Here is a 22,472-nt window from a genome sequence, read left to right on the forward strand (position 1 = left end):
AATATTATTGTTAAATGATTGTACTGCCACGATATTAACATGTCACATAGGGTGAACGCCTGTTCACTTTACCAACACTGAACTGGGAGCACTGGTGGCTGCACCATGTGCCTTCCTGCTGGAGTCACCCGTTTAAAGTTTGAATTTGGGATATTTTCAACTCAGTGTGTTCTGTAACGTGTGACTCAACGGTATGGCTTGCGTATTTTTATGTGTCATTCTGTTCTCAGGTCTTTCTAGGATTAGAGACTTCGCAAAACTAGATCATATCATGAAACACAATTTTATTTAATATACGTATCTTGGATTAGAAAATCTCATTAAAAGATTAAGATCTTCTGAAAACTGAGTGCTGACTCCTCAAGGTACGAGTCCTAATATAGATAATGATGTTTTCAGTTACAATAATACTCCGGTCACTGATTTAGACTCTGTGTGTTTATTATTTTCAATTATTTAGTTATTTACTGTTTGTTTTAACTTAATAAGATATAACTGCCAGTTCCAAAAATAAAATAATAATAAAAAATAAAATAATAATAAAAAATAAAATAATAATATAAAATGGGAATACTTGCCATACATTTATTTATGTTTCAGTATAGTAGCAGAGTGCGTTACATGGTTCCACCATCGTGCAGCCGTCCGGCCTCAGTGATGTGACTTTTGGATGGAAACTCACGCACTCGCTCACGCTCACACACACACACACATAAACACACACACACACACACACACACGCACGCACACACACACCGCACACACACCGCACACACACACACCATGCTTGGACGGTGGAGACCAGGAAGGTGAAGGTTATCAACGTACTTCCTGGTAAGTTTCCACTTCATATCCCACAATGCCCCAGTGACTGTTAACGCTGAACAGGTAGGCTGGGCTCTTTGGCGCCTCCCGTAGGTCGCGACGTGCAATGCGAGCGCTACGATTCCCAGACAAATCACCTGAACGTTGTTATGAAATGAACCTTCCACCACATCTGAGTCTGTAAATATTCTACACACTATATGTAAAGCGCATCACTTCCTGTGGGGCATTTATTATTTCCTGAAAGTGCACTATCCAGTACACGGACAGTCAGCGAATTAGCCAATCAAAAGAGTCTTGTTAAGGCAATAATAATAATAATAATAATAATAATAATAATAATAATAATAATACATTTTATTTGTGTAGCATTTCCCAATGCTCAGACGCTTCACATTCAAATCACATGGACATGAATGGATTTGTTTTCATTACATTTACATTTAGTCATTTATCAGACGCTTTTATCCAAAGCGATTTACAAGGGAGAATAACATTCAAGCTAATAACATTCATTACTAATAGAAACTGAAAGTCCGGATTTTACCAGAAATAAACTCAATGCAATCTCAATTCCATGAACGCAATGTGACAAGACAAACACATGGGATGAGACAAGTGTGTGTGTGCGTGCGTGCGTGTGTGCGTGTGTGTGTGCGTGTGTGTGTGCGTGTGTGTGTGGGTGTGTGTGTGTGTGTGTGTGTGCGTGTCAGTGACTAAGTGAGCGAGTGGAGTCATGAAGAGGTGAATAACGTGTTGGAAACAGAAAACAGAGACATAACAAGCAGAGAGCAGCAGAGAGACAGACTGAGGGCAGGAGCGGCGTCGGGCGATAGAATGAATCCAGATGTTTTATGATCAGCGTTGGTGTGATGATAAATCTGAACGAAATCAATAATACAACGTTGAAATCATGATTCAGATTGTTGACAGCAAACAGCAAAACCTAATTCCCAGGAAAAAAAAATCCCAAGAGAACTCGTAAAGAGTAATACCAGAGTACCACCACAATATAACTATTACTATGCTACTACCACAGTATTACTAATACTATACTACTACCACAGGATTACTTATACTATGCTACTACCACAGTATTACTAATACTATGCTACTAACACAGTATTAATAATACTATGCTTCTACCACAGTATTACTAAAACTATACTACTAACACGGTATTACTAATACTATGCTACTACCACGGTACTACTAATGCAATGCTACTACCACAGCATTACAAATACTATACTATTACCACAGTATTACTAATACTCTACCAGAGTACAATACTACCAAAGCAGTACTACCACAGTAATACTATAATAGTACTTCATCGAAACAATGTGGGCAAATCGTTTCACTTTGACTGATGCTTGATTGAAATATAAATCGACCTTAATATGACAACAGAATGACACTTTATCTGATATTTGATCTCACGTGGAGATGATAAGAACAGATCATCTTCTGCATTCTATCACAGCCCTTAAAAGGGATCCGGGAGCTAGGCTAGCTGATCCCGCCCGCGGCCATGCGTTGCGCTACCACGGTTAGCACGCAGCCCGCCGGGGTCCCTCTTCCGGACGCACAGGGGGCTGAAGCGGGGATCAACCTTCTGGTCTGGACCCGGGTCAAGCGGACCCAGAGGGACCGATTCCCACCCTCTCCCCCCAACGGGAGTGTCCCTTTAAAGTGTGAGCCCGGGGGTCGCTGCGTGTGAGCCGGGTGGGCTCCCCGCCTCCTCACCTGTTTTTCCAGCATGATCATTCTCTCCTCGTCATCCACTCATGACCTTCATGGAGTCTCTGTCCACGCCAGGATCAGCGCACCGCGGCGGGGTAGGAGGATGCTACAACACCCCCGCGGGGCTCCGCGTCCTCCTCGGATGCTCCTCCGACATGTCTTGGCGTCGGTCGGAATTCGGTTCGGTTGGGTTCGGTGCGGTGCGGTGCGGGGCGGGGGAGAGAGAAACACGACAACCGCGATGGACGGGAGAGAAACGGCGGAAAAAAAACGAAAAAAAAATAAAACCAAAAACGGCAGCGCGACCCCCTCACGGAAGCTACTCCCCCCGCGTCTCCCTCCTCATTTCTCTCCGTCGCTCTTCATCGTTCGTTCGCTTCCCTCGGGAGAGGAAAAAAAAACACAAAACAGAAGAAGAAGAGGGTGGTGCTGCGGTGGTTCGGTGTGTTGTCGCCCCGGTGTGCTCCGCGTCGACATCCCGGAGCGAGGCCGGTCCGTGCGGCTGCGGGTCCGGTGCTAAATGGACGCTGCCGCCGCCGCCGCTCCCGGGAGAGGGAGCTCCGTCCGCAGCGTTTCGGAACGAGCCGCGGCCGCCGCTGAACGCGCCCTCGCGACGTCACCGCGCAGCCCCGCCCACGCCGCCGTGCGCGACGCCGCCGGTGAACGCCGCTCTGCCCCCGCCTCCCGCTGGGAGGCTGCAGGTGAGAAGCCCCCCTCCACACCTGTTGTTCTTTAAACCTATCTATGGAAAAATGACGTTCCAACTTAAATAAATGTCCATTTTACTTGTACATTTACATTTACATTTAGTCATTTATCAGACGCTTTTATACAAAGCGACTTACAAGGGAGAATAACATTCAAGCTACATTGCAACAGAGATTAGTGTAACAACAACATCTGTATAAACATAAGCATATTCCCTCTATCTATTCCATTTTATTTCATTTTATTTTTATTGTATTTTATTTTATTCTATATATTTTTATTTTATTCTATGAGTATTCAACTTACTGTATTACGTTTTAGGAGTCAGTTAGTTGGTCTATTAGAAAGATTTTTTTTTTCCGAGGACATATTGTGTGTTATCACCGGGTGCTTTGCTTTACATTTCACTGCATATGTATGAAAGTATGTACATGTTTGAAAGTATGTACATGTATGAAAGTATGTACATGTTTGAAAGTATGTACATGTATGAAAGTATGTTTATGTATGAAAGTATGTACATGTATGAAAGTATGTATATGTATGAAAGTATGTACATGTATGTGACGAATAAAAATCTTGAATCTTGAATCTTGTAACAATAAATACTGCAAGGTAGTGCTAAGTACTTGTAGGTTAGGAGAGGAGGTACTCACTGAAGAGCTGGGTCTTCAGGTGCTTCTTAAAGACAGAGGGAGCTCCCTGCTCTGGTCGTTGTTGGCAGCTCGTTCCACCAACGTGGAACTACACATGAGAACAACCTGGATGGACGTGGTTGTACTGGACGTGGTTGTACTGGACGTGGTTGTACTGGACGTGGTTGTACTGGACGTGGTTGTACTGGACGTGGTTGTACTGGACGTGGTTGTACTGGACGTGGTTGTACTGGACGTGGTTGTACTGGACGTGGTTGTACTGGACGTGGTTGTACGGCCGGTGGAGCCAGGCCACGCTCATTTGACGAGCGCAGCACCCTTGTAAATAATGTTTGACCGGTGACACAACAGATACGACACCAACCAACTAACACGGGACAAAAAGGAAAATATGTGGAAATAGGGAAATAAAGACGGATGTAAGGCTCCTGCAGGGCCGGGGCCGAATGGAATCATTAGTGTTGATGTTTTGTTTTTCAGCTTCAAGGATGTTTTCCATTCAATGGAAACGTGGAAGCTTCTGCACATGCCGCCCCCTGACATCAGCTCAAAGCAGTGACGAGTGGCTCTACTGAGGTTTCTGTTCAGCTTCTTGAAAGTGACCTCACCCCAGTGACAACAGAGTATTCAAAGTTATAATATTTAATAACGTTTTTCGTTGTTTTCGTTCTGACACCCTGACTTCTTTCCAAATACAGTAGTTTAAATAAAGACGTTGCTAAAAATCTTCCGACGACGTATTCCCGTCACGCACCGTGTGACGTCATCACCTAGGCAACGCTGCTGAACGTGGCGCTCTTGAACACCCCCCCGTACACGCACGCACGCACGCACGGGGGCTTCCTTCCACCGTGCGAAGCAAATAATGAAATCTGCTAAAAAAACAAGAAAACACCACAAACATCTTTAAAATGTCTCATAAACACGAACGAATGGAAGCCAAATCAAATAATCATCATTGATTTACTCAGCTCCTTTTTTCTGTGGTAAATGATTTGTGTCTCTTTTCATTCCTGTATCAATTTGCGTACGTGTTGATTTATTTCCGTATTGATAAGTATAAGTAATCATGACTAAAACATATATTTGTCTACAACCACCCCCCAAAATATTATGATGTCGTCACCATTTGATGGGGAAAACTGGAATATATCATTATAATTTAATTGTTTGGTGCAATATTTTGCTGTTGTCAGGAGAAAATGTCAAATTCATAAAAAAAATGACTGATTCCAATTTAATGACAAACAATTGTTGAATATAATTTACAACTACATGTGTTGGATGAATGAATATTTGTTGGATGAATGAATATTTGTTGGATGAATATTGCAGCTCTCGTCTCGTCTCGTCTCGTCTCGTTTCGTCTCGTCTCGTCTCGTTTCGTCTCGTCTCGTCTCGTTTCGTTCCGTCTCGTCTCGTTTCGTCTCGTTTCGTCTCGTTTCGTCTCTTTTGTTTCTTCGTGTCCTGTCACCGTGCTCCTGTTAATAAAGTTCAGGGGGGAAAGACCCTCTGCAGTGCATTGTGGGTAGTATAAGTAAGGCAACATGGCGGCCTCCTGTGTCAGGCTGTTCGCTAAGGTCGGCTGGCGGGTCCTGGAGCCGCAGAGCCACCGGCCCGGCGGCCTCTCCTCCCTGGTGGCGGACGCCGCCCTGCTCGGGACCCGGAGGGCGGTCGGACCCGCCGGGGCCCGGCTCCGCTCCGCGGGGCTCGTCGCCGGTGTGCGGGGCGGCGGCAGAGCGCTGGGCTGCGCCGTGCTGCTCGGAGGGGGGCTCGGCTTGTACCAGGCTGCCCGCTGCTCCGTGCAGCGTCACCTGGCTGAGGAGGAGAGCAAGGTACGGAGCTTCTACTACCACCGGAGCCGGGAGGAAAGCACTTTGTTGGTCTAGATGTTGTATTATTTCATATGTAAGTTCCACAGAGGGACAATGTACTACTACTACTACTACTACCACCACAATACTATTATCACTGTACTACTACCACAGTGCTCCCACACTACTACTAACTACGACCACAAAACTATTATCACAGTACTAACAGCACGGTGAACCTGACTACTAATACCACGAAAATATTATCAATTTACTACTACTACAATTATATTATCACAGTTCTACTACCACAGTGCTACCTGATTACTATTACCACAATACTATTTTCACATTACCACTACCAATACCTATTATCACATTAACTACCACAATACTATTACTGCAGTAATACTACCAGACTACAACTACCACAACACTATTATCACAGTAATATTACCAGGCTACTATTACCACAATACTATTTTCACATTACCACTACCAGGTTACCACTACCAATACCTATTATTACATTTATTACCACAATACTATTACTGCAGTAATACTACCAGACTACTATTACCACAATACAATTATTGCAGTAATACCTCCAGATTACGACTACTACCAGAATACTATTATCACATTTACTACCACAATACTATTACTGCAGTAATACTACCAGACTACAACTACCACAACACTATTATCACAGTAATATTACCAGGCTACTATTACCACAGAACTATTATTGCGGTAATACCTCTAGATTACTACTGCTACTACTATTATCAGAATACTATTATCACATCTTCTACCTCAATACTATTACTGCAGTAATACTACAACTACCACAATACTATTACCACATCTAGTACCTGAATATCACTCCCCTGATACTATTGTGAGAGTAGTAGTAACAGAGTACAGCTCCTAGACTACTACTACCAGTACTATGACTTTATCCTGCCTGTGCCTGATTAGACCGCGTGGGAGGGGCTCGACTCCGTGGCTCCTGTGGTGTTGTTGTGATTGAGGTGAACACCTGATTGAAATCAGCGTGGTCCTGTCTCCAGGCTCCCCGGGCGGGGCTGCAGCTGACCCTGTACCAGTACAAGACCTGTCCCTTCTGCAGCAAGGTGCGGGCCTTCCTGGACTACCACGGCCTGCCCTACACGGTGGTGGAGGTCAACCCCGTCATGAGGCAGGAGATCAAGTGGTCGTCCTACCGCAAGGTCCCCATCCTGATGGTGGACGGGGACGTGGTGAGGGAAGCCGCTCCGCCTTCAACGTCGTCAGCCTGGAATGATGATGCGTCACCGGCGTAGATTAACTCTCTCTCTCTCTCTCTCTCTCTCTCTCTCTCTCTCTCTCTCTCTCTCTCTCTCTCTCTCTCTCTCTCTCTCTCTCTCTCTCTCTCTCTCTCTCTCTCTCTCTCTCTCTCTCTCTCTCTCTCTCTCTCTCTCTCTCTCTCTCTCTCTCTCTCTCTCTCGTTTCCCAGCAACTGAATGACTCATCAGTCATCATCAGCTCCCTGAAGACCTTCTTGGTGACCAGGTTGGTCCTCACAGGCTTTAATTAAGACTCCTCTGGTTTTAATGCTGTTGTGTTTCAGTAAAATACAGTATTTCGGGTACAACAGGATAACACTTCACTAACCCCGGAGTGCAACTCAGGATATTTTATGCACATAAAGATGTATAGATGTTTATATTGGACCTGCCTGCGGAACAAGGCTGGTGGAGTCAGTGCCTGCTTTTAAAAAATCTTCTTAAATTTGACTTTTACCGAAAGCAAATCCTGATTTTGGTTGGAGTTGAATTTTAGAATTGTACTATTTTTATTTATTTTTACTATAATTGTTGTTGTCGTTACTGACGCTGCGAGCGGCCGTGTGTCCAGGCAGACGTCCATGACGGAGGTGCTGCGCTGTTACCCCGAGATGAAGTCGCTGAACGAGCGTGGGAAGGAGGTGACGGAGTACAACAACAAGTACTGGCTGATGCTGAGTCAGGAGGAGACGCAGCAGCTGTACCCGGACAAGGAGGAGCAGAAGTAGGTTCTCCAGGTTCTCATCCTGCCGTCAACTGCTCCACATGTGAACACTGTGTCTTCCATCCACTTGTGGAGATTCTCATCAAAACGTCAAATCAGTGTTTGAGAACGTGGAAAGTACCAGGATGTTGTACCACTTCCTGTGAAATGTTGTTAGATGGGTAAACAGCGATGGCACTCTAATACTCTCTCTCTCTCCCTCTGTCTCTCTCTCTCAGGGAGGAGATGAAGTGGCGTCGCTGGGCAGATGACTGGCTGGTTCATCTCATTTCGCCCAACGTGTACCGGACCACCGGCGAGGCCTTGGCCTCCTTCGACTACATCGTGCGCGAGGGGAAGTTCAGCACGTTCGAGGGATTCTTCGCCAAATACGTTGGCGCGGCGGCCATGTTCTTCATCGCCAAGAGGCTGAAAAGTAGGTGAGTGACACGAAAAACAAAACTCTCCTTCCTCTGCCACGGTTAAAAGCCGTTCTGCCGCCGACGTCGCCCGAAAACGCATCTGAACCTTCTTTTCAGACACAACCTGCAGGACGACGTGCGGCAGGACCTGTACAAGGCCGTCGACGACTGGGTGGCCGCCATCGGCAGGAAGAGGACCTTCATGGGCGGAGATCGACCCAATCTGGCGGATCTGGTGAGGAAGGTCGGCGTGGGGGCGCCCGGCGGGGGGGCGCCATGGATCGTGCTTTTCCTTTACATCGACCGATCGGTTCGAAGATTAAAACACAAGTTGAGCCCGAATCACCGACGCTGAGTGAGATGATTTACTGAAGTATCCAAAGTTTTTGTTGAGATTCTCGTCTTTACTCCAAGACAAGTGGTGTTTTTGGCACCGAATCACCTCGGGTCTCTGAGCAGCAGCATCTGACACAGCAGGCAGGCGGCCTGCCCAGGTAAGTCCAGGTGTGGGAAACGCTGCAACATGCGGCCACCGCCATCGATGAACCTCATCTTACTTCACGATGGCCCTTAACAAGGTCAATATCGGCCGATACCGATGTACGGCTGATGAATGAATGAATGAATGAATGAATGCATCCCCAAAGAAAATAACATGAAGCCTGGCAAGTACAGCTCCACATTACCCACAATGCAATCTGTTCAAAGTGACAGGGCTGACAGCTGCTTGTCACCGGTAAGGTTCACACAGGGAGGCGGGGGGGTGTACCGGGCTGGGGCCAACACCATGGGGCCCCTCGGCCCAGTCTTACCCGGGAAACATAAAATGGGTGTTTTCGCCGCACCTCAAAAATGTTATTTATGTTTTTATCTTCAAAACTGTCGATATCAAGAAAAGGTTGAGTTTCTCAATATGTTTGAGGGGGCCCGGCCCTGGATCAAGAGCCGCCGTTCGTGCATATGAATTAATACACAACTAATCAAACAAATTGAGAGGATGAGTTGACGTCCTCAAAAACACCTTAAAATAAATAAAGCGGTCCTGCTGCCCCTGCTGCCCCTGCTCCTCCTGCTCCTCCTCCTCCGCTTCTCAGGTTTGTTTACTGAAGGAGAGTTTCTTTCAAACGGAAACGCCCTCGTTCCCTCTCCGCAGGCGGTGTTCGGGGTCCTGAGGGTGATGGAGGGCCTGGAGGCCTTCAACGACATGATGAACAACACCAAGGTGCGGCGCTGGTACCGACGCATGGAGGAGGCTGCGCTCAACCACGAGGGGCGCCACTGAGCCCCGGGGGGCCGCCACTGAGCCCGACGTCCGGCGCTTCCACTCCCAGGACGGGGATCCTTAAATGCTGTGAGCTTCCAACGCAGCGACACGTTTGACACCTTATTCTTATAATACCGCCAGCTTACACAGCTGCATTCTGGGTAAAAACAGTGGTCTTCTGATTTATTTGCTACATGTCCGGGGAGTAATTGTGCTGCTTTAAACCCCTTGAGGAGAACCGGGGTTTAGAAATAACTTAATCCTGATTAAAGTAGGGTGGAAAATGTCTCGTACTTCTTTAGAGGAGCTGCAACACGTGGCCGAATTGGAAACTCGCTCTTCCCAAATGCTTTTCACACCAAAACATGCTCAACCCCCGAGCTCGGATGCGGAGGAAGTCAGACATCTCATCAAAACTTGTTTGACTGCGTTTCCAGCAAGCTAGCTAGCAGCCTCCGTAGCAGTTAATCACGGGTTGCCAGGGTGATGGCAATACACATGTGGCCCAGCCTCTTTGCTCTTTAGAGGGTGGATTGGGGTGAAAAGCAGGAAGTGACCTCTAACGGTTGTTAATATTTCTTCCACGGTTCAGCTTCTCTTCTTCCAGATCATGTTTAATGAAGCGGGATTCATGTGAATGTCGACAAATGCAATAACTGTTTCTTAGTTCTGCTGGGTTGGAGTTCACTGTACATAATGCACACTGGAAAACCAAACTCTCAATCAGTATTGAATAATAAACATGGAATAAAGTAAAAGTACTTCTGTTCTTTTATTGCAAGGGCTTGAATTCTACTAAACGCTCCGTCCTCACGTCTCAGACAAACAGGTTTTGAGGTTTTCATAACAGCATGATCCTTTGGTTTAAGACGCTGTTCTGTCCTGAGTGTTTCCTTCACTTGCAAAAAAAACAAAGGAAAAATAGGAATCTCACATTTAATTGACAGTATCACGCATCACTTCAATTCATATACAAATTTTCAGAAATGTACACGACACCCGTTGTTATGGGATGGAACAGACAGTAAACTCATCAGGTGAAGTACGTCATGATTTACTAACAATCCAAGAAGACTCAAAGGTTTGTGCTTTGAGGGGAAGATGCTTCTCAGGGGCAGAACGATGTGGATCATTGAAAAACTCAACGATGCATTTTAGCTGATTCACCCCAATATGTCCATCCAAACATCAACAGGAAGTGACATCACCGAGTAAAAACAGCTTGGATTCCCATCCAACAGTTTCAAAACAAAAAAATAAAACAGCCATGTAAACACCAAGCTGATGGGTGGAGCTTCAGGGGGGACGTGGGCGGAGCTCAGGACCTCCAGAAGGTGGAGCTGAGGAAGCCTTTAGGAGGGTTCATCTGCCGGCTTCTCAGAGACACCTGAGTGACATCAATGTTCAAAATGACAGAGTGAGTCATCGACAACCAGTGGAGCGTGTCATCGCTCCTGTACAGGAAGTAAAGTCAGATCCCGCGGGAAGTAAAGTCAGGTCCCACAGGAAGTAAAGTCAGGTCCCACAGGAAGTAAAGTCAGGTCTGCAGGTAGGAACTCACCTCCAGAAACTGCTGCAGCCTCCTGAAGGAGCCCATCTGACCTGCGCTGGTGATGGCTTCGATCCTGCCCCACGGAGACACAAACAAAACACCTTACCCCAGGGGGGCCGCCAGGGAGGCTTTGGGCCCCAAGAACAGACATCACTTTGGGCCCCACCAGCACCACCACGACAACCCCCACCCCTCCACAACCCAATCAAACCCATTGAAGCTTTAAATAACTACCTTTGCAGGATTGCAACTCTTGTAGTCAAAAAGTTACTGTACGATATTTACAGACAGTGAGCTGTGAAAGTATCACACCAGCGAGCAGGCAGGCAGGCAGACAGACAGACAGACAGACAACATTCTCTGCATAGAGTGGAATTCACTGGTTGATGCTGAAACCCTGTACAAGAAATGTGATGAAGGCCGTCCTTCAGGCTAAATGTGCTTGGAGGTGGCTGTGGATCAGGAGACGGGTGGGGCCGTGGGCGGAGTCGTTCTACCTGGAAGCAGCCTGGGTGGGGGTGTGTGATGGTTGAAAGCCCCGAAACGCCCAATGGGCCCAGGTCACATCACCGATGATGTGTCCAGGTGCATCACAACATGACGTCTCTCACAAGTAATGGTGATTTTGGAACGGAAAATTCTCCCAACAATGGCGAGTAACTTCAGACAGATGTGACTCCGATGTACATTCACCTCCTCAATTAAAACGAGTTAAACATCATCTACAGAATGATACAACAAACAACTCCCCGCTCCTCCTTTCCGCTCCCTGCTCACACGGCACTCTACTGCAAACGGGCGACGTGGCAGCTACAAAGGCCTCGCGCTCTCTTTGAACGCCGCGCTCCGCCCGCGCCGAGGTAAAGCCAGGGCTCCACCCTGAAGGCACCTCCCGAGTTACTCCCAATAAAAGTAAATGAATGCCGACCGTTCCCACTCAGGGTTTCAGGTTCCTTTCAAAAGGCAGAAACTGTTCTTTTCGGTGACACATTTGAATATTTCATGCGGTAATAGCAGGTTACTTCATGAATGTATTTGAGTGTGTGTGTACCTTGGGAAGTACTCCTCTTTGATCAGCAGCATGAGCTTCCAGAACTGACCCTGGTACTGCTTCACCAGGGCGTGGCCACAGACCTGCAGGAGGAGGAAGAGGAGCCCATCAGCCGCCTGTACACGCTCCACGTGGCGAGCGAGCGAGCGATGGAGGTGGAGGACCCGTGGGAGGGTGGGGTCAGGACCGGGGGGGGCGGGGGGGCCCATGGGTGGGCTCAGGACCCACTGACCTCTAGGAAGTCGAACAGCAGCGTGGCCGTGATGTCGGCGAGCGGCTCCATGTTGAGCATCTGAGCGATCCAGCGCCAGCCGTGGTTCAGACCGTGAGGGCCGCTCTGCAGGACGGGGAGACACATTTCAAGCTTCGACAAGAACCCCAAGAGAAATTTGAAGCCACTTTTAAGACAAATCGCGTCTCCCTCTCTCTCTCTCTCTCTCTCTCTCATTCAATCAAGTATTGCAGAGAAGTACTTTCTGTTTGGAGTTCAGTATCCAGTGGAAACAGGGTCTGAGCCCGGAAAGCGGTACTAGAAGCGTTTCCTTCAGGTCGGACAGGAAGAGAAGAACATCTGAGCAGAACTTTACGCACAACAGGACGAGGACGTCTCTGCAGGTGAGTATGAGGTAGATAAGAGATCTATTCATCCCCAGAGGGAAATTGTAGTGTCATAGGCGCTCACATCAAAAATAGGCAATAATTATAATAATAATAATAATAATAATTACATATAGCGGCAGGCAGCAATACACAGGATCTAGTTTAGTCGTGTTGGGTACAATTTTCCCAGTTTCTGTTATGCATGATCAGTCTTTAAATGCCTCTAAATGTTGTATTTTGTTTTTTTTAACTCTGCATAAATAAAGACATGAAGTATCTTATTTCTCATGTTTTTTCACGAGTGTTTCTCATGCGGAGGTGTTCGATCAATCACCGCAGACGTTACTGAATGTTCCTGAGGAGCAGTGTTTTTAACGATCGTTCGTTATTACGATCGTTTCTGGGTCTCGCAGTGGGGACACCAAGAAAGGGGCGGTTCCTTCAAAGGTTTTTAGAACTTCCCGCGGTGTGAAGACGCCTTCCGTGACTGATTATAGTTTTCCGGGTTTTGTGAAACGCCGCACGAGATACGGTTTTACGAGTTTCCATTAAACGCAGCGTCAGCTCAGTTTGTCTATGTGTGTTGTCTGAACGCTGTGAACGAAGCTTGGACGTTCTTCTACTTACTGTACATTTACAACAGTGTTTCACTCATTTCTGCTCAAAACGTAGATCGATATTGGTCAAATGTCAAGAGGTCTGAAACATCCGGGTTCTAAGGAGACCTCAATGTTGTGTTTGATACTTTTAAGCCCAAAAAAGCAGAGAAGCCTAAAAATAAAAAAGTCCCAGCAATAACAATACGGCTGGACCCCTAATAATAATAATAATAATAATAATAAGGAAATAGCATAAAAAGAGAAAAGAAAATAAACATTGATGTTAACTACTGGATGGAACATTTTTTTTTAAATATACAATAAACCTAATAATCAACAGTGAATAAAAATAAAACTATGGTAATATATATTAAACCTGTTGATAAACAATAAATATAAACTAAACATAACAAAAACAGTAAAAAATTAAAAATAAATGAGAGACTGTCACTGCAATACATAGCACTAAACTAAAAGATGGATGCAATTACATGTATAATAAACATTAAACCAGAAAAATGAACCTAAACATAAATAATGAACATTGAGACTTGGTGATAAAATCCTAATGCTAAATATTAAATATGAAATAAAAGAGGAGGCGTACCCCCGGCTTGGAGCCGTAGGGCCACCTCAGCTGGATGATGGCGGCGTAGAGGCGGATCATCCCCGACATTCTCTTCAGGAAACTGTCCTGACCTTCCACCCCGGAGTCGTCCACTCGGTATCCCAGAATCCTGTGCACACCAGGACGGAGATTCAAACATTCAGACACCGAGTTCCACGCACATCGTGTGCAGTACTTCCACTCAAGAATCTTTTTTTCGGTCACATCAAAATAGGCAAAAATAATAAGACAAGAGAATAAAAAATTTAAAAAAGCAGGAAATACACAATTAAGCTCAAAGTTAACGAGAGTATAGAATAATGTGATGTTAACAATGCAGTTAACAGTAAATAACAAAATATGGCAATAAGCCCAATGATAAACAATAAGTATAAACCTACAAATGAACATAAAAACAACTAAAGATGTTCAAGGCTCATGGTGCGAGATGTAGAGACGTTCTGCAGGTTTAGTCAATCTATCAGGTTTAGTCAACAAATCTATCTCACATCTACTTAAAGTTAAATGTTATTCAAAGGGAATAATATGGGTTTTTTGTTGTTTTTACTTTTTCAAAAGACGTATTTTCATGTCCATATATAGTCATGGAAGTTGCATCAAAAATTACGGAATAAAAGTGTATATCATCATCATCATCATCACAATTGTGTTACTTTCAGCAGGAAATCCGTTTCCCCATCCACACAGCACATATTAATAATCCCTTAATTTGCCCCCACCGACCCCCACCCCCTATTTTCCCTCCAAGATGAATGAACTGTGGCTTCAAGTGACATCATGAAGAGGAAGTGACATCATTTACACCTTCAGAGGAGCTCAGTTGAAAAGCTTGTAAATGATGACATTCATAACTGATCATTGTTTTATAGTGTTTGCTGGGGTCTGTCAAGCATAACCTAGAAGGAGAACACAGTTCTTCAATAAATCAATGGCGATATTTATGAAAAAAAAATGTTATTTACTTCTTTATTTTACTTTATTTACTATTATTAGCGAATTAATTGGAGAATATTTTTTATGGCGGCAATTTTAGGATTTCCACACCATCACATTCACCCCCGTCACAAGTAATGCATGTGTCATGGATGATAGAAATAAGGATTTGTGCCTGAGGTGGGGAAATATGTTTCCTGGGAAATCAAACGCGTATATTAAATGGTGAAATGTAAAATAAATAAACAAACAAAGGATTCTTTGTTATTGAAAATAGAAAGGTCAAATGGCACCCATCTCATGGAAGGACTCAGAAGTTACACGTTTTGGAATTTGTAGCGCCCCCTACTGTTCGGTTTTTACATACTTTGACATACGTTCCCATACATCCACCTAATATGCCCATTCATGAATTATGGCCGAGTTTGTCAAGTTTAATGGTTAACAGCGGCTATGTTGCTGATCCGAAATTTTATGTAATTTAGCATCTCACAGGAAATTGAGTAAAAATTTCTGAAGAACAAACAGAATTCTAATAATAGGGAACCAGCACAAAAACAACAGGGTTTCAGCCCTACGTGTTTGAATCTCTAATTACCTAAAAAAGAAGCGAGAATAACTGAGTGAGTGAAATACAAAGCCCAATTCCTATGAAGTTGGGACGTTGTGTAAAACATAAATAAAAACAGAATACAATGATTTGCAAATCCTTTTCAACCTATATTCAATTGTATACACTACAAAGACAAGATATTTAATGTTCAAACTGGTAAACTTTATGTTTTTCCGCAAATATTCACTCGTTTTGAATTTGATGCCTGCAACACGTTCCAAAAAAGCTGGGACCCCTAGGGGCCTGTTTACCACTGTGTTACATCACCTTTCCTTTTAACAACACTCAATAAGCGTTTGGGAACTGAGGACACTAATGGCTGAAGCTTTGTGGGTGGAATTCTTTCCCATTCTTGCTTGATGCACGACTTCAGTTGCTCAACAGTCCGGCGTCTCCGTTGTCGTATTTTGCGCTTCATAATGCGCCGCGCATTTCCAACGGGAGACAGGTCTGCACTGCAGGTGGGCCGGTCTAGTACCCGCACTCTCTTACTAGGAAGCCACGCTGTTGTAACACATGCAGAGTGTGGCTTGGCGTTGTCCTGCTGAAATAAGCAGGGACGTCCCTGGAAAAGACGCTGCTTGATCGGCAGCGTACGTTGCTCCAAAACCTGTTTGCACCTTTCAGCCTTAATGCTGCAAGTTACCACTTACACACCCCCACACCGTCACAGAAGCTGGCTTTTGAACTCTGCGCTGATAACAATCTGGATGGTTTTTATTTACGTTTTACATAACGTTCAAATTCATTGGAATTGGGGTTTGTAATTTAGCATCTCACAGGAAATGGCGTAAACATTTCTGAAGAACAAACCGAATTCTAATAATAGGGAACCAGCACAAAAACAACGGGGTTTCAGCCCTACGTGTTTGAATCTCTAATTACCTAAAAAAGAAGCGAGAATAACTGAGTGAAATACATCAGAAGGCCTCAGGGTTCCCAGCCCTACCTCTGGTAGTCCTCCACCGAGGTGCCCTCCTTCATGGGGGGGTAGTGCGGCACGGCGTAGGGGCACTTCTTGTGCAGGTGAGCCAGGATCAGGTCGCCCACGTGCGGGTGCAGCTCCCACACGCCCGCCGCCACCACGCCGATGGGGAAGGCGGCTTCGTGGTGGGACGCCACCTCCTCCTCGCCTTGTTTCTGGGGACGACGACGCTGGGAGTTACTTTTGTAAGACATTTTAACAGGCTCATCTAAAATGGAGACCGGCTTTGTATTGTTGGATATTTTGGGCAGAATTTTTGTTTAACATACATTCTGGTTTAACCCTGGAATGTATGTGAGGCGTCAAACACATTAAATAATGGCTACAAACTTGGAAATGAAAAAACATTAAGGTTTGACTCCTGTTTGACTCAACATATGTATTCTAGGCCTAAATGTATTTCTTCCCCCTTTACTTTACGTTTTAATGTGACGTATTCAATCGTGATTCATCAACAATGTTTCTGTGAAATAAACAACAGTGTAGGCGAACCACAGTCCACGTGACTCACACCAACACTCACTCACCACAAACTTCTCTGCCAGCTTGTAGCTGACGAACTCCAGCCCCTTGGGGTGCTGGGAGACGGACACGGAGCGCCCCCCGGAGGCCAGAGAGCGCCCCGACAGCAGCTTGTCGATCTTGTCCATGATCTCACGGAGCTGTGAGCCCGAGATGGTGGAGATCTGGCTGACGGGAATGGTGGCGGCTTTCTGCAGCTCCATCCTCAGCTTCTTGGTCTGGGGAGCAGGGAACAGAGACGCGGTCGGCGGGGCCTTGATTTAATAGGACGCCGGAACACTAGACTGGACAAAGGAGCCAGGGATCTCAGCGGAAAGATTTAAAACAGAGGTCTGTCAACTGACAAACTATGGTGTGAATTTTAAGATGACGCCTAAGACATTTGATTCCATCAGATATCGGTGAAATGGCTGATGAAATAATACTGACGTTCTAAGTTTAGAACTTAAGCATAAAATGGTTCCAAAAGATCCAAACATAGTATCAATATTATAATTGGTTAATTATTAAAACAATGGAATACAGTCAGAGTATTTATAACCCAGCACTATCCCCGGTTCAAAACTGGCTTCAATGACAGCTGACAGTAACAATCCTGTGGTGACTCCATGTTTAACTGTGTGTGTGTGTGTGTGTGTGTGTGTGTGTGTGTGTGTGTCTACCTGCAGGTCCTTGGCGGTGTTGAGCCCCTCCAGAGACTGGACACACTGTGCAGCAGACTGCTGCAGCTCCTTGTACCACTTCAGTGTAGAGTCCTCAGCCCTGGTCTGCAGACCTGGGTCATGGTCATAACACATTCATGACACATTCAGAACAAAGGATCCCGCACCCTCACCCACCTCCACCCCACTCAACTGACCCCACCAGATCCTCAGGTAGGAGTGCAGAGACACCTCTACTTCCAAACAGAATCCCAATTATTCAAAGGTTCCGTTTCCATGACAGTGAGAAGCTAAATAAATATAAAATAAAGGATGACTCGTCCCTCGCACCTTGTTTTCGGGCTTTCTCTTTGGCCGACTGCATGGCTTTCTTCTGCTCTTCCTGTTTGGCCTGAAGCTCCGCCTGCTTCCTGCGCTCTTCCTCCTCCGCCTCCTCCTGCTCTCTCCTCTTCCTCTCCTGCACCTCAGCCGCCTGCTCCTGCATGACACGGATCAGGGCCCGCATCTGGTGCAGCGCCCCCTCGGCCACCGCCATGTCCTCCACGCCGGGGAACTCCCCCTGCGCACAGTGCGGCTCGGACACTCAAACCTCCAGTCAATCGACGGAACTCGGAACGCAGAAAAACTTGGGAAACATGGAACTCAACCAGATTTTGGGTCCGATTCTCAGCTTTCCTGGTGTGTGCATTCAATAACTGACATTTGCCACCGGGGATGTCACCCTTCTTAGCAGTAATGTGACAAACTTTCAGGGCTTTCAGTATTTCATAATCTGTTTAGAACTCCAGGATAAACACCTGTAGATGGAGTCCAATCTAGTGGGAGAGCGTTGTTCAGTTCAAACACAAAGCATTGTGGGTGCTTTCAGGAGGGAGTTTGAGTCCTGATGTGGGTGGACGTGGTGCGGGAGGCTTTACCTCGGCCGTGGTCCGCACGACCTCCGACACCTGGGAGCAGAGCTGGTTACCGCGGGTGATGTAGGCGGCGAGGTCGGCGGCGGGGGGGAGGCTCTTGGCCTGGCCCGACGGCTCCAGCAGCTGGTTGAGCTTCAGGATCTCCTCCTGGACCGTGTTGAGGCTGCGCAGGCGTTCCCGACCGTCCGTCTGGCGCTGGCGCTCGAGCTCCGCCTCCCGCGAACGCTGGAGCTCCGCCTCCCTCAGCCGCAGGTTGACAATCTGGGGGGTGAGCGTGAGGAAATCGTGAGGACCCACGGTCTGACCTCCCATGTTTCCCGGGAACTTCAGTTGATTTTTATCAGAGCTGGTTATTACTGCACAACCCCCGAGGGAGCGGCGTGCATGTGTATTATCCGACAGGGGTTTTTGGGGATACCTTTATTCTGTGCCTGTGCTCCTCTTTCAGCTTCTCCTGCCGGCCGATGCTCTCCTTAGTCCTGCAAGAGGCAAACACACAGTCAGATGCAATGTGATGTTAAAGGACAGACGGGAGGGCCGGGGGGGGGGGTTCCTACTCTCTGTCCATCATGTCCCTCATGCGCTGGAAGTCCTTCCTCTGCTTCAGCTCCATGAACTCCTCGAAGCGCTTGAGCTGCTCCGATTCGCGGTTCGCCACGGAGATCACCAGCTGCTCGTGCGTCTCCTGTCGCAGGCGCAGCTCCTCCTGTCCGGACAGACGGACGCGTCAAAACACTGGACCAGGAAACACTATATTCCCAAAATAGGGGTGATCGTGGTTTGAAAGGGACCCCACAGGATAATTTGCATATTTCCAGAGATTTTCCTAGTCTATAAAGATGTACTCCACATTGGACAATATTTCGCAACGCTAAAAGCTCTTATAGTAAGTGTGACTCAGTGCCATCCACTAGTCGCAATCAGCAAAAGGTGTGCAGGGAGGATGCTGACAACATTAGTTCCTTTAGTGGCTCCACATCACAGATTAACAAAATAAATCAATAAAATGTAATAAAAAGGAGGTGGATGTCCATAGGTGCACACTGTGCGTACACTGGTACACTATGCTTTAGTAGATATCACAACATTACTGAACATCATTCGGGAAATAGTTAGCTGCTGCACTTCAGAGAGTGAGGAACGCCTGTGTGAATCATGATGACGTTGATTCAATGTTTAAAGGAAGAGAAATCTAAAAAGAAGGAAGCAATTTAAGCTTAAATGGTGTCGAATGCGATGTGATGTTCTAAACCAGTCGGGTCTGTTCAGAAAAACTTAAAAGGACAACTCTATAATGGGAAATGGATTGAAAAAATAATCTTTTTATATACAGTGTATATATCAAGCTCTCCTTTCATGCCCATGCTGATATACGCACGTCAATAATCTATCGGAAACATTAACGGAAGCCCTTCATTGTCAACCAGCACGGTCAAGCAGCCGCGAGGTGGCACGACGTGAGAACACCGTGATAAAGGTGCAACGGTGGGTCAGCGCCAACCTTGGCCTTGGCTCGGTGTCTCTCCTCACAGATGCGAATGCATCCGGCCATCTGAGTGGCTCTAGGAGACAGCATGGAGATGGTGGGCGGCGGGGAGGGGCTGGAAAGAGGCCTGGGATTCGTCCTGTCATCATCGAAAACAACCTGCGGTGCCTTCACATGAGCGCAGAACAGATCAGACTCGAGAGGCAGATTCATTAAAAGCAGTGTGTGAGAAGACGAGCAGATGTCACGTCATTTGTTTGTTACTCCACCCACATGGTAATGGATTTTTAATGGAGGGAAACTGAAATAGCAAGACAGTATAGCTTTCAAATATTATAAATGCAATAAAATAACTCCCAACTTTATTTCTGCAATAGATCCTAGCAGTTAAAGTTATTTTTTAAAATTCTCCCCAATACAAATATGACCTTGGAGGCAAGTGTGAGGGTCAGGGGAAAACTCACCCCTCTGGCGTCGACTTTTGGAGGCGAGGCTGCTTGTTCTGGAAAGGAGAGCGCAGCATTGTGAGCGCTGATGGATGAAGATGAGCTTTTAGAGGAAAGGGATGTTTCTTCACGGAGGCTTGGAACCTGGTACAGACCCCCCAGAGAAGAGTTTTGAGGACTGAGCCTGGAGTTGTTCTGAGGACTGAGCCTGGTGATGATGAGCCCTGACAGCGGAGACAAGCTGGGTCCCTCACCGCAGCCTGCCACAATATCCTGCGTGGAGATGGGTGTTCAACATTAAGACTTATGGCATTTGCAACCAGGACCTTTCAGTTGACAATAAATTGTTCTCTCTTGTTTTCTGTTATTAATATGACTGCTGTCATTACTGCAATGCCACATTTTCCGTAATTATGAAATGCGACCTCGCCAGACTCTCGGTAGATATGCTCACACGCTACAGACACACATTCACTGTACCTGCATATGAAGATAGAGCTGCTTGTAGGCTTTTAACATGATCCAACAAATGGTCAAACATCATACCTATTTTAACCTAAAATCTTGGCGCTCATGTATAGACCTCTACATGGGGGGGGGGGGGGGGGGAGAGAGATTGTGCTTTTCAATTAATTTGAGGTCTCTGGGCTGTATGGACTCTTTTACAAAGCAAATCAAAACCCACCTGTTCAGACAGGCTTTTAGGTAGCATGTTGTTTTTATTAAAAAATAATAATTAAAAACATTGAAATTATTTTAAAAATATTTTTTGTCTCTTCCACCCGTGTCTTATATATGTTCTTATCTTTGATTTTATTGATTGTGAAGCACTTTGTGACTTGTCTGCACAAGGTGCTATGTAAAAAAAACTTAAATTAATTAGTTACTTACTGCATTTTGTAATTTTCTATAACCATTTTATGCTTAGAATTTCATTATCGTAGTATCACCATCATTTCCATCTGAGGGAGAATACATTTAAAAAAAATACATAGATATAGATATGTCTGCTGGTTTCCCAGCCCTACAGTAAAAGACAGAAACAGCCTGAACAGCATTGTTAAAATCCTTTCTAACGTCACTGGAGCGACACAGAGGTCTGCATTATTTTTTGCAACCAACAAATCCTCCAGAAAGCCGTGAGTGTTTTTTGGCTTCTTCTGGACATGCTCCTGTAAGAGAACTCCCTCCGCTGCCCTCAGGGCGTCGTTATGTTCAAGATTCAAGATTCAAGAGGTTTATTTGTCACGTACATATACTTTCTTACATATATGCTGCGAAACGTCAATGAAATGTCCGTGAAATTCAACTGTTCCTAAACCAACCCGCTGTTCCAGATCCGTCCTCCCCTCTGCACTTCGACTCCAAGAGGCGTCGCAGGGTTTTTATACCATAGTCACTGTTGGTGAACGTTTGATCGGATCTTTTTACTGTGTTTATCAAGTTTCAAGTTCAAAGTTTGTTTGTGTTACTGTGTTTGTGTGTAAAACAAGCTGCTCCAAGTGGCATTAACAAAGCTGAGGTTGTAATGCACCGAATTGTACTGCACTGCACTGCACTGTATTGTATTTATACTTATATCCATCCACCCGCAGGACTGGAGTCTTTCCACATAACGGTGACGTACAACACACTTCAACTCCTGCGTTTACTCCTGCACTCACCTCTCCTCTGTCCAGCCAGTCGGGGTCGTACTTGAGTTTCCCTTTCCGTGTGTTTCTTAAACCTTCTATCGTTCGCCAGCGTAAACTCTCCAGCGCCATGACGCTGCTCGTCGGCGCGGCGGGCAAAACAAACTTTTGAAGCAGCTTCCGGTTTTCCCGGTCCAGCCGCACTTTGGCTCCGTCGAGCAACCGGAACACATTTAAAGGTTCCGGAGCCGTTCCTTTTTGTTGTTTTTTTTTTTTTTTTTTGTTTTTTGTTGTTGTTTGTTTGTCTGTTTTCTGTCCAAACAATTTAGCTGAGCTGCTCAAAAATGTTTTCCCTCAAATCGAGGCAAGTGGACCCCCCCCCCT

At 45.9% G+C, this 22,472-nt stretch overlaps 3 protein-coding genes across 5 annotated transcripts in view; 1 reads left to right on the top strand and 2 right to left on the bottom strand.

The window, feature by feature from the left end:
* The window catches only part of LOC307233136 (ral guanine nucleotide dissociation stimulator-like), a 47,284-nt gene extending 44,141 nt beyond the window's left edge, over positions 1-3,143 (bottom strand). Inside the window, exon 1 of the mRNA XM_080004352.1 lies at positions 2,575-3,143. Within this exon, the coding sequence (XP_079860478.1) occupies positions 2,575-2,595 (21 nt within the window). The 5' untranslated portion in view covers positions 2,596-3,143. The remainder of the gene's footprint in view (positions 1-2,574) is intronic.
* A 2,320-nt stretch (positions 3,144-5,463) lies between these two features.
* Positions 5,464-10,213, top strand: ptgesl (prostaglandin E synthase 2-like). 2 transcript variants are annotated; one of them, XM_080003372.1, is made up of 7 exons: positions 5,464-5,770; positions 6,823-7,011; positions 7,248-7,303; positions 7,649-7,801; positions 8,020-8,220; positions 8,320-8,437; positions 9,356-10,213. In XM_080003372.1, the coding sequence occupies exons 1-7, from the start codon at positions 5,483-5,485 to the stop codon at positions 9,482-9,484; spliced, it is 1,134 nt and encodes a 377-aa protein (XP_079859498.1). In that variant the 5' UTR covers positions 5,464-5,482; the 3' UTR covers positions 9,485-10,213. The 2 variants fall into 2 exon arrangements, with proteins under 2 accessions (XP_079859498.1, XP_079859499.1); XM_080003373.1 differs by having other exon boundaries at positions 8,020-8,216.
* Positions 10,214-10,402: 189 nt separating this feature from the next.
* On the bottom strand, positions 10,403-22,228 carry gle1 (GLE1 RNA export mediator). 2 transcript variants are annotated; one of them, XM_080003362.1, is made up of 16 exons: positions 22,122-22,228; positions 20,613-20,730; positions 20,476-20,513; positions 20,027-20,179; positions 19,083-19,231; positions 18,944-19,004; positions 18,529-18,786; positions 17,942-18,170; positions 17,612-17,724; positions 16,955-17,167; positions 16,392-16,582; positions 13,876-14,005; positions 12,302-12,406; positions 12,070-12,152; positions 11,028-11,091; positions 10,403-10,853 (listed from the first exon to the last, which is right to left on the bottom strand). In XM_080003362.1, the coding sequence occupies exons 1-16, from the start codon at positions 22,218-22,220 to the stop codon at positions 10,785-10,787; spliced, it is 2,073 nt and encodes a 690-aa protein (XP_079859488.1). In that variant the 5' UTR covers positions 22,221-22,228; the 3' UTR covers positions 10,403-10,784. The 2 variants fall into 2 exon arrangements, with proteins under 2 accessions (XP_079859488.1, XP_079859487.1); XM_080003361.1 differs by having other exon boundaries at positions 20,476-20,730.
* Positions 22,229-22,472: the final 244 nt, after the last annotated feature.

The sequence above is a fragment of the Zeus faber genome (assembly GCF_960531495.2).
Source record: "Zeus faber genome assembly, chromosome: 7".
Lineage (NCBI taxonomy): Eukaryota > Metazoa > Chordata > Actinopteri > Zeiformes > Zeidae > Zeus > Zeus faber.